The sequence below is a fragment of the Ailuropoda melanoleuca genome, chromosome 4 (genome assembly GCF_002007445.2).
Source record: "Ailuropoda melanoleuca isolate Jingjing chromosome 4, ASM200744v2, whole genome shotgun sequence".
Classification (NCBI taxonomy): domain Eukaryota; kingdom Metazoa; phylum Chordata; class Mammalia; order Carnivora; family Ursidae; genus Ailuropoda; species Ailuropoda melanoleuca.
Window position 1 is genome coordinate 19,872,347 of NC_048221.1, and position 11,234 is coordinate 19,883,580.

The 11,234-nt window shown below is 57.4% G+C and overlaps 1 protein-coding gene across 3 annotated transcripts in view; it reads left to right on the plus strand.

Moving 5' to 3' along the window:
• Positions 1–11,166, plus strand: part of TEX264 (testis expressed 264, ER-phagy receptor) — a 30,129-nt gene extending 18,963 nt beyond the window's left edge. For all 3 annotated transcript variants that reach the window (XM_034658390.1, XM_002918961.4, XM_019799414.2), the window contains 2 exons: positions 6,986–7,154; positions 10,577–11,166. In XM_034658390.1, coding sequence (XP_034514281.1) covers positions 6,986–7,154; positions 10,577–10,869 — 462 coding nt within the window. In that variant the 3' untranslated portion in view covers positions 10,870–11,166. The remainder of the gene's footprint in view (positions 1–6,985; positions 7,155–10,576) is intronic.
• The last annotated feature ends 68 nt before the right edge of the window (positions 11,167–11,234 follow it).

Below are 11,234 nucleotides of genomic sequence, written 5' to 3' on the forward strand. Positions count from 1 at the left end.
GCCAGCGAGAGAGGGAACACAAGCAGGGGAAGTGGGAGAGGAAGAAGCAGGCTCCTAGCGGAGGAGCCTGATGTGGGGCTCGATTCCGGAACGCCGGGATCACGCCCTGAGCCGAAGGCAGACGCTTAACCGCTGTGCCACCCAGGCACCCCTGGGCATGGTTTTTATGTACATTGTGGCTGGAGGGCAGGGGAGGAGAAAGAGTTTGGACCCAAGAGGTGAGGCTGGATCCTTCATGCTCTAGGGAGCCACTGATGGTGTCTGAGCAGATGAATGACTGCTTCCAGGCTGGGCTTTGGAATTGGACCTTAGCAGAGGGAGAGCTGGTGGCCATGGAGCTGAGCTCTGAATGACTCCCTACTTCCAGATAGCCTCAAGCCAAGAGAAGCCCCCCACCTTACCAGGGCTTAGCTTCCCTTACTCCCCTTAGGGAGCTGCCCCTGGATGCTGAGGTGTGGGGGCTCCCACAGGAGGCCAGGTCTCTCCCCATTGCCAGCCTAGGCCCTGGAACCTGTTCCTCAGTCTCTCTGGCTTCACCTCTCCCCACTCCCCTACCTCAGGACTGAAAGCACAAAGCCAGCCTTTGCTGGGGCGGGCGTGGGAGCCACCACTCTGGAAATACCAGCTCAGATGTGGTAGCTTGGCAGCCCTGCAGGACCCTGGGGGCTGAGGCTTGTCTGGATGGTGCTGTGGGGTTGGGCCGTCACCAATCCAGAGGGAGCCTTCTTCCCCAGGCAGGTGGGAATTACTGAGGAAGAATTCTATTGCTCTTCTCCAGAAACCTTGGGATTCCAGAAACGAGGGGAGGGGGAGAGATTTCAAGGAGGGGGCTTGCCCTCCAGAGTAGAAAAACTCTGCCCTTTAACAGAGCCCTCAGATAAGGAGAGGTTATCTGTCCGGTTATGTAGACAGGAAACCTAAGGCTCTGGGGGAAGGGCTTTCCTGGGGGTACTAGGCGGAGGGCAGAAGTGAGAGGCACCAGTTGGAGATGAGAAATTCAGGGCTGCCTTCTCCTCACCCACCTCCTCTCCTTCCCCCTCTCTTCTTCATCCTTACTTGCCCACCTTTCCTTCCCCTCTGGCACTTCCTGATGCCTCTGGCTCGCAGGTGCTAGGCGTCATGGTTCCATCTGCACTGAGCAGCCTTCCTGCTGCTGGATAATCAATCAGTAGCATTTTCGTCAGCCTGTAAACGGGATGGGGCTCAAGGTCCTTGACTGCACAGATGCTGCAGAGAATGGCTGGATCTTGGAGAGGCGTGGGCTGTGGAGCCTGCCGTGGTAGCACCAGCATCTGGGAGTCCGTGGCTCCCTTCCCAGATTTGGAAGGGAGAGTCGGGGATCCCAGGGGTGAGCCCCCAAGTCTCCCATAGGGTACTCACCCTCAGGCTCCCTGCCCTCTGGTCCTGCTCCACAAGGGCCCAAGAAGCCCAGAGTGGGGCTGAGATGGGGTTGGAAATTGGCCTTCGGGGCCCTAGCAAAGGGAAAGGCTGGGCTTGGCTGCAAGGTCAGGGGCTTCCTGGTCCAGATAAGTACTAGGGTACTTAATGGCCCGGGTCTCCTGTACCTGCTTAGCGGGAATCACCCTCCCCTGCTCCTCAGTGCCCCAGCCCACCCTGGTCTGATGGCTGCTGAGGCCCCTTGTTGAGCTGCCCAGGAAGCCAAGGCCCCGGTGCACAGGAATATGAGCAGAGGTGTAAATTGCATGGCAAGCTGTCAGCTCTGAGGTGAAAATGAAAAGTCTTGAGGCAGTGGCGCCAGCAGGCACAGCAGGCTGGGGTGCCAGGCACAGCGTCCTGCTTCCCCACCCCGCTCTCCCTCACACCTTCCCCTTTTGCAGTCTTCCCCAGCCTCCCACCCAGGCCTGGCTCCTCTGCCATCCCCTCCCCTGCCGTTTGGGGGGCTTCCACATAGACCTGACCCCAAGAGCGCCTTCATCTGTTGCTGCCATTATATTTTCTGACTGGCTGGCTGGTGCACAGAAAACTGGGCTGTGGTTTTTTATTAATTTTGCGATCTTAACATTTGTGGTAATTTCTCCAATTGATTCCTTTTGGGTTTTTCAAGTATATAATTATCTTATCTTTCAGTGATGATGTTTTTATCCACCTTTTCCAGTTTCTCACTTCTTTTAGGATCATCTGTTCCAATCTCTTTATTTTACAGTTGGGTATATTGAAACCCAAGGAGAGGCTACCTCTCTGTCAACGGCAAGGCTCTGGGCTCCTGCCTGAGCTCTCTCTGCCACTCCTGCTCCCACACTTCCCTCCACGGCAGCCCCATTTCTCTCCTTGTCGTCTCCTTTGCCGGTCATTTTCAGAGATTTGGGCCCTCCTGCTACAGGGGGGAGGGTGCTCCCCAGCCCTTCTTCAGGCTCTCCCTGCTGGCACTGCAAGGCCCCCGGAGCTATCTCCTGCTGTCACCTCCTGCCCCACAGACAGGTTTAGGTTCTGGGCCAGAGGCTGTTGGGGGGCCCAGTGGGGATGAGAGGCAGCCAGGGAGAGGGAAGTTGACGGAAGTTCCTGGGCAGAATAATAACAATGTGCCATGTTGGAGCTGCAGCAGCGCCTGCTGTGCCTCCCCCCTCACTTTGCACGTGCATGCAGACCAGTTGCCTAAGGGGCCTCCAGGGTCTGAGCCCCCACTTGCAGGGAGTGCTGTGTGCAGGCGGGTGCACGCTAGTGTCTGTGTAATTAAAAATGAGCATGCCTCACTTCACCCAGTGAGGAGACGCCACCACCTCGGGTGGGATGCAACAGCTGTTTGCTGGCTGTGTGGCTGCCCAGCTGTCCAGCCTGGGGTGGAGGGATGTGTAGGACTGGGCAGCTCAGGGTGAGCAGAGAGGCCCAGGGCCTGTCACGCAGGTGAGGCAGGAGGTTAAGGGGCTGTGATTGGGTAGAGACGACAGAGCAGAACTCATCTTTTTCTGGGGCTCAAGTGGACGTGGGGATGTGTGACCCAGTCCTTGGCCTGCACCCATTGCCTCATCCTTTTGGGGATTTGGGGCCACCTAGCTCTGAGCAAACCCAGCCTCTGGGCAACCTGGGAGTAGGATCCACCCTCAGTCTCCATCTGGACCTGACCTGTTCTGCCCCACACCCCCTCCCCACCCCTAGACAAAGCCAGGGCATGGGTTGGTTGGTGCCCAAATGGGAGTAGTTCAGATCTTCTCTCTCCCCCCTCCTCCCTTCCCCTGATGCAGTATGAACTCCCCAGGGAAGCACTGTGGGTGCTGTGGGGAAATCTTGGCCATCTAAGCCTCTGCAGGAGCCCTGAGCTGTGTGCCCCCACCCAGGAATGAGCTCAGCCTGAGGTGAGAAGAGAATGTGTGGTGTGTTCCCAAGGTAGCCGAGGCAGTGGCGCTATGGCAGACTGTGTACACTGCTCCTTCCCTTGTCTGCCAGCACCCCTGGGGGGGGGGGGGGGTGAGCCCATGTCAGCGCAGCAGAGGTATTGGGGGAAGTGCTGCTGACAGAGGTCCCCTGGAAATCCCTGCATTGTGGGTGGTGGTCCAAGTTCCCCCGTCTCTGCTGTGGAAAGCAAGCCTTGGAGATGTGTCTGAGGGACTAGAACTCCTGAGTCCAGTTTCTAGCAGTTCCTGGTGGTACCTTAGCATGGTGACTTCTTCCTATTAGGTGGGGGAGGACTGTGGACGTCTGCATCTCTCCTTCCTTGGAGAGAGACCTCATGGTCCCTTGATTCTGTGTGGGAGTAAGTTGCTCTGGGTTGTGGCTTCATCAGATGGCCAGTAGCTTCAGTGGCCGGAGCAGGTTCTCCTGTGCTGGTGATGCTTCCTGGAGCGTCTGGCTGTCTGGGCTGTGGGAGGGGTGTGCCCAGGGCTGGAAGGGTGCCAGGCCCATCCAGGCCCCTTTCCCCAGCAGTACCAGCCCAGTGTGGCATTGACTTGGTGTCCTTGGCCCTTGGCAGGCTGTTCTCCAAGGGCTCCCTGGGGCTAGCTGAGGGAGAAGCAGCTGGTCTTGCCTTCCTCCAATGATTTTCCAATATTTATCAGCTCATCGACATGCGGCCCAGGCCACAGCTCCTGCTGTGTAGCGAGGACCTGAGAGCTGGCCCATGGTTACCCTCTCTTCCCTCAGAGTCTGTGCCTGGCTGGGAGGGAAAGGTCTTGTCCTCGGCCTGATCACTTAGGGGCAGGGCTTATGGCTAGTCCTGTCTTTCCTCGCCTGCCCCAGTCCCTATTGGGCTCATTATTGTTCTGGGGGCAGAACAGGGAGGGGGTCTTGAGGAAAGGCCGCAGGGACAACTATAAACCCCTCTCTTGCCCATGGGCCTGAGTTGGAAGTTTGCGCCTTTGCCTTCTTCCTGCTCCTCTCCTTTGCCCTGAATTTTGACAGGACCTGACATGTGTTAAAATTATTTGAGGCTAAGCTGTCAATGAGATTTTTAATTAGCTCCATGCCTCTCTCCACTGGGGAGGGTCAGGGGCCCCCAGGTGGTAGGGGTAGGACCAGGCTGGGCTTGGTGGGAGGCTGCCCCTTCCAGGGGCCTGGGGGCAGGCTTGGGTGGCTGACACTCCCTATGTGGGATGTTGCAAGGAGGGAGAGCTAGGCAGGGAAGGAAGGGCTGTGTAGCCAGGCCAGTTTTCTCTCTCTCTCCTCTGTCTCCCCTGTTCTCTGTTCTCCCCGATGGCTTTGAGATGAAGGCGACGGCAAGGATGGAGGATGCAGTTTCCATGGCAACGGGGCTGTCCACAGCCAGGCAACTTCAGAGCCGGGCTCTCCGGAGGAGGCAGATGCACAGAGCAGCCGCAGAGCTGCCTCCCGCCTGCCAATGAGGGGGCTGGCAGAGCAGGTGGTAAGGGTGGCTGCCTGGTACTGCCCACCCTGATGCCCGACCTAAAGGAGAGAGTGAAAAGAGGACTACTCCCTCTTATCATCCCTGTTACTTCCAGAAGGGAAGCTTCAGGCAGGTGGCTTGAGTGTTGACAAGGGTTGGGGTAGGATTCCACTGTCCCTAGAGTGTCTTGGTGGTCACAGGTTCTGGTTCCTGGGAACATCCCCCAAAGCCAAATCCTACAGCCCTTGAGAGATGGGCTACTAGGTTGATGACCACTTAGCAGATTTCCTCTGAACCTTTTGAATCCCCAGAGAGAGCATGGGCATGTTGGTGAAAGCCATGCCCTTTTTCTTCCCTCTAGCTACCAGGGAAGGGCCTGGACCTTCTTCAGGGAACCCCCTGCCCCTGGGCTTGGTGACATGGCTCAGTTCACTGAGTGGGGCTCAGGTTTGGCAGATGCTTGTTCCCCAGTGCTGGCCGTAGAGTAGCCCCGGAGCCTCATAGCTCCCACTTCCTGACATCGTGTTCTTGTTCAGCCTCCTGAGGACCAGGGCTGGGTGAGTGTGTGGGCAGCTGGAGAAGCAGAGGCGGCCGTCGGTGCAGAGATGGGAGGAGCTGGGCATGTGGACTCATAAGGTGGCACGAAGAACACCCAGGTTGGCAAAAAAAAAAAAAAATACTGGACTCAAACTATTAAAAATAATGACTTTCCTTCACCAACCCTGGGGTGTCAGGGCTGGGGTGTCCCTCTCTGTATTTGAGCACATGGAGACTTAGGGTGCAGGGCCTTGCTTGGGTTCCCCATGCAGTCAGGCTAGCTGAGCTGCACCTCCCCTGTGGGCTCCTAGACATACCCTGTCCCCCAGTGGCTGGTGAACACCCTGGCTCATAAACCTTCCGGACTTACCTTACTTCTTGTCTTTCCCTGGGGTGTTCATTTTTTTACCCTTCTTCACTGCTTTAATTGAAAGGGGTTCCTCAACTCTAATGTTGGTCAGGCAGGCGGACAAGTGGAGGCCTAGAGTGGCTTCTCCCTACCAGGCGATAAGTCTTTTATTACCGCTAAGTGGAAGGCTCATTTCAGAGCTCGTGGTGAGAGCCGGGCGGGTGCTATAAATAGTCATGTTGTGAAGGTTGGCGGGTGAGCAGTGACAGGGCAGGGGCCTCACAGTCATCTTAGTGGGTAATTGCGCTCCATTGCAGGAAAAGGGGGCAGGCTGGGGAGCAATATGCTCTTGACCCCTGTTCTGATTGTTCTTGCCTGCTCAGCACAGCTCTGGCATGTGTCTGTGCCCCATTTCACACACAGGGGAGGGGAGCTTTGGGTTCTGTGTCCAGGCAGAGGGGAGCGCCTCTCTCAGAACTCAGGGCCCTATACACTGGTACTTCGGCCCACTGGGGCATCAGGATAATGTCCAGTACTAGTTCTTGTCCTGCCTACCCCTACAGCCTAGGATCTGCCTCTTCCCCCTTGGCCGAAACTCTGGGCAGGTGCTAGAAGGGGAGGGAACCAACTACATCTGATAGTCCTGGAGGTTGGCGTAGACCTGAACTAGGAGGGAATGGGAGTGCAAGAGGGGTTTCGCTGGCCTGGAGCCCCTGTCCAGGGTTTGTCAGTAGCATGTCTGCAAGGGCAGAGGCTGGAGGCCTAAGGGTCGGGAGCCCTGGCCTTTGCTGAGATCTCGGGGTCAGTCAGCATTGTCCAGGGTGGGGAGGAGCTCACAGCCTGGAGATGCTGAGATGGGAAATCTAGAAGGTCAGAACTTGGCTTGGTTTGAGTGCCTGGGGCCATAGTCCATGGCGTCCCTGTCCCTGGGGTAGTCGGGTGCTAAGCATCATGGCTCCTTGAGACTAGTGCTTTCTGGAACAGCCTTTTGGTTGCAGACATATGGATAGATTGGTTTAGTGGTGCCAGGGGCAGTGCCAGACCCCTGGATTCTTTTAGCACCTGTCTCAGGGTGTTGTCCCAAGGACTCCTGGGTCCTTAGGTCACTGCCTTCTGGAGTATGGGGCCCTGCCCTTAGGATGCTATGTGTCAGCAGGGATTTGGTACTTGGGGTTGATTGAGGCAAGAAGCCGAGCCAGCCCTCTGGGAGGGAATGAACAATAGATAGTTCCTAGGGCCTCTTAGGGACAAGTGGGCCAGAAGCCCTGTAGGGCTCATTCCACCTTCTGCCACTTTCTGACAAGGAGCGGAAGCTGTGTGCCCACCCTCGGCTGGAAATCTACCAGCAAGACCAGATCTATTTCATGTGCCCCCTGGCACGGCAAGGAGACTTCTACGTGCCTGAGGTGAAGGAAACAGAGCGGAAAAGCCGGGGGCCGGTGGAGGCCAGTGACACCCAGATGGATGGCACAGGTATGGAGGGTGGGGCCCTGTGTGGAGCCTGTCCCTGGACATGTGGGGCATGGTGGAGGAGGCTCCTCCCTGGCGGGGCTGGCACTGTGGGTGTCCAGGCTAAGCGTGGCAGAGGTGGAAGAAGGAGACCTGCCTACCCCACGACCGTCATGAGAAATGCCTATTTCTAGATACGTGGATCCATGCAGATTGGGTTCACATATGTTAGCCCTGGCAACACAGATACAAAAACCCTGCCCGAATGCCCTCCAGATGCAACAGGGAGTACCCTTGGAAACAGATGCTCATGGGAGGGGGATGGGACTGTTCAGGAAAGACATCACTTGTGTGGGGCTCATCAGGAAATAGGATTGGCACTGGATCTGGAAGGTAAAGAGGAGAACAGGGTGTTCCCAGTATGGAGCCCTACCCAGAGGCAGCTGCTTTCTCCCTGCTGAAGAACAACCAGAGAGCATGCAGAAGGGGGCCAGGAGATCAGTGTCCCGCCCCTTCCACCAGAGCCAGCCCTCATCCTCCAGGTCCAGGCCAGCTGGTAATTTGCCTGCTCTCAACCCACCTCCCTGCCATCACCTCTTGTGACCCTGGGCTGTACCCAGGAGGAAGGGGGCCTGCTGGTAACATCCCAAGGGGCCCAGCCCTAGTCCATGCTGCCGGAGCCTTGTGTGATGGTGGAGGTGCGTGACCTGTGGGAGTGGTACACTCCCCCCAGCGGGCAGCTGAGAGGAGAGCAACTGTCCCCTCCTTCTTGGGGAGACTTCCTCTGTCCAGCCAATCTTCAATAGCCAAGGTCACCCTAGAGAGGCATATGTTGTGGCAGGGGGTGCGGATACTGAGAGGCAGTCTCCACTCCCTAGAGGCCATGTCCAGCACAGTTAACTTCATCTGCTGTTTAATTACCTCCATGGGGCACTGTTCCCACCCGCGTGGTAATGCCCGGCAGACATTCTTCAGACATTTTTCGGTGCCCCTACTGTGAGCACAAGACATAGCACAAGGTCAGCAGGCCCAGGCAGTCCCCAGGGCAGGAAGAGGGAGTGTCTTGACCTTCCTTCGACCTCCCTCTGCTGCCTACACCCCCATCCTTGGCCCACCCACCCAGCTTCTCTCCCAAACACTGCCTGCCAGGGGTGTTGAAGGACTGCTTAGCACCCGCTACAGCTGGCTGTAGCGGGGCTCCCACGCCCCCAGCGCCTTGGCCTGTCTTCCCCACTAGCCTGCCCGCCCACTTCCTGGTGGGGGGAGGGGGGCCAAGGGGTCTGCCCCCGCCCCACCACAGGGTCTGCCCTGACACCTAGAGTGGACTCTGAGTGTGTGCCTGCCAGGTGCATACCATTTGCATGGCAATGTGTGCTGGGCGCCTGGCTGCCCAGGGCTTGGCCTGCCCCTGATGGCTTCCCCACTGGGGCCCCCACTTGGGCTAGGAGGTGAAAGGGGGTGATTAGCTGCCTTATGCCTGTTATTACATTGATGTATTATTTAGCTCCAGAGAGGCAATGAATATTTGATCTCCTTGCACTGGCTGTGGGCAGTGGAGGAGGGGGAGACTGGGGTGAAGGTGGCAGCTTCGTTCTCTGCCCCAGCAGCCCTGGAGACTTAGGTGCTGCCCTTCCTTGCCTGGCCTTTTCTGCCTTGGGAGACAGGCCCAGGTGGACATAAGACCTTGGTGGGGCTGGAGGGACGCCAGTTCCCTGCCTTGGACTCATTTGCCAGAAGTGTCCACATGTCCCCACAGGGGCTGTCCTCATCTTAGCACACTGGGCGCCAGCCTGAAGGGGCATCCCTGGGCTCCATCCTCTGATCATTTGTAGCCTAGGAGCTGGGAGAGGGAGTGGTCAGCCTCCTGGCAAGCAGGCAAGTTCCCATACCCAGGTCCCAAGAGGGCCATTGGGTAGGTGGGCTGGTGGAACATGACAGTTTAATGGGTCCTGGGAGCCCCATTTAATTTGCTCCTTTCAGGCCTGCAGCCCCTGGGGCACAGATTATCCCCATTTAAGGAGTGAATAAGGGGCTGGAGTCCTGCCCCAGAGTCAGAAGGAACCACCCGTAACTCAGCGTATAGCCCAGACTCACTCTTGGCTGCCTCTATTCTGGGAGCCATGACTAGGGCCCCAGCAAGAAGAGGACCCTGGACCAGCAGGCTGGCACTTCCAGAACCTACCTCACCTCTGCCAGTAGGCCCAAGGGGCATCTTCTCGGGGCTAAGGGAACTGGAGGAACAGACCCCAAATCCCCCCACCCTTATTTTAGTCCCCATCTGAGGCACAGTGAAAGTTCCAGGCCAAGTCCAAATGCCAAGCAGTCCCCAGCTGCTCCTGGCTCAGGGCTGCATCACTATGGAGACAGGATCTGGGGAAGTTGGCCCACCCCTCACCTCTGTGATGTTTGACAGCTGCCCCTCTTCCTCTCACACAGAAGGGAGGCAGATCAGTGTTCTCTCAATCTGGATTCCTACACAGTGGGCCTGAGCTCTTTGTCCGCCCCCCCACCCCCTGCCAACTGTTGTCATTGCCTCTGATCTGGGGAGATTATTTGAGGGGTTGCTCCTGACCAGGGCAAATGAAGTGTCTACTTGCCTGGAGAACGTGTTAGGAACAGACTGGGAGGGATCTGGATCCTCAGCCCTGTCTCAGGGCTCTCCAGCTGCCAGAAGAGTCCTCTCATGGTCCCCTTCTGCTGCTTTGTGGCTCAGAAACTGCCAGTAATGGTTGGGGATAATTAAGGGCTCTTCTGGGGTGACCCAGGCATAGGGGAAGAAAAGCCTTAAAATGCTTTATCCTAGTACCCTCCTTCCTTGCAACTGGTTTCTCTGGACTTCTCCATCCCACTTCTCCCTGCCCTAGCTGCCTCCTCAAATCAGGGCTCAATGAGGGCCAGAGGCTGAGACCAGCTGCCTTCCTGGATATGGCTGCTCCTTGGGGAGCCCTGCATGGGGGAGGGGACACGAGAGTGGGCCTCCTGGTCCATTCTCCCATCCTCATGCCTTATGGGCCTGTCTATAGCTGGCGTTGGACAAACCTCTCTCCAAGACTGAAATGGGGTGTGGAGGAGGGGACATTACTTGAATCTCTTTGTTCTACCCTCAGCTCCTCACCTCAGGGCTGAGTAGTCCTTAATGGACTGTTGGGGGGTGGGGGGCAGCAGGCTTTGTGGGAGCGCAGGGAGTTGTGAGGCTAATTCAGGGGGAGGGAGAGGAGTGCACAGCAGGCTGCCTCCATCCCTCCCCCCTTCTCCCTTTGCCCTGTCAGTGCAGCTGTGGTCAGGGCAGAGGGCAGCTGGAATGAGCCTCCTGAGCTAGGGCCCACTTTATTATTCATGAGCACACTGTGCTTGCTGGTTCCTGGGCAAGTGGTAGGGTGTCTGCCCCCTCCCTGGAGGAGGGGATGGGGGTCCTAGCTAACGTGTGCTTCCTCTTCCTGGCCCAGGAGCTGATACGACAAGTGACACAAGTTCTGTGAGCCTGGAGGTGGGTCCTGGCAGCCGGGAGACTTCAGCTGCCACACTGTCCCCTGGGGTGAGCAGCCGTGGCTGGGACGACGGTGACACCCGCAGTGAGCACAGCTATAGCGAGTCAGGCGCCAGTGGCTCATCCTTTGAGGAGCTGGACCTGGAAGGCGAGGGACCCCTGGGGGAGCCAAGGCTGAGCCCTGAGGCTGAACCCCTGGGGGCTTCCAAGTGGCCTCGGGAACCTAGTACTCCTGAGAAGGGTGAGGAGTAATCCTAGGCCCACACCCTCCTGGGGTGCATTTGCTAAGGAACTGAGCAGACTCTCCAGCCCTCTTCCTCTTTCACCTCTCAGGCCCAGGTTGGGGCCAGGGGTCTCAGAGGGACCTGATTTCCACTGCCCCAGGCTCTAGCTAAGCCTTCTTACCGCCCTCTTGGCTCCCAGGGCCAAAGGAGCCAGGGACTGTATTCTGCACCCAGACCCCGGGGCTACCGCCCCTCTGACATGTTTTTTCAGATTCACATTGGAGCTTCCAGGACTCAGAATAAAGCAAATGATTTTCTCATTTCACCTGGATTTGGGCTGTGCATTTGTGTGTGTGTGTGTGTGTGTGTGTGTGTGTGTGTGTGTGTGTGTGT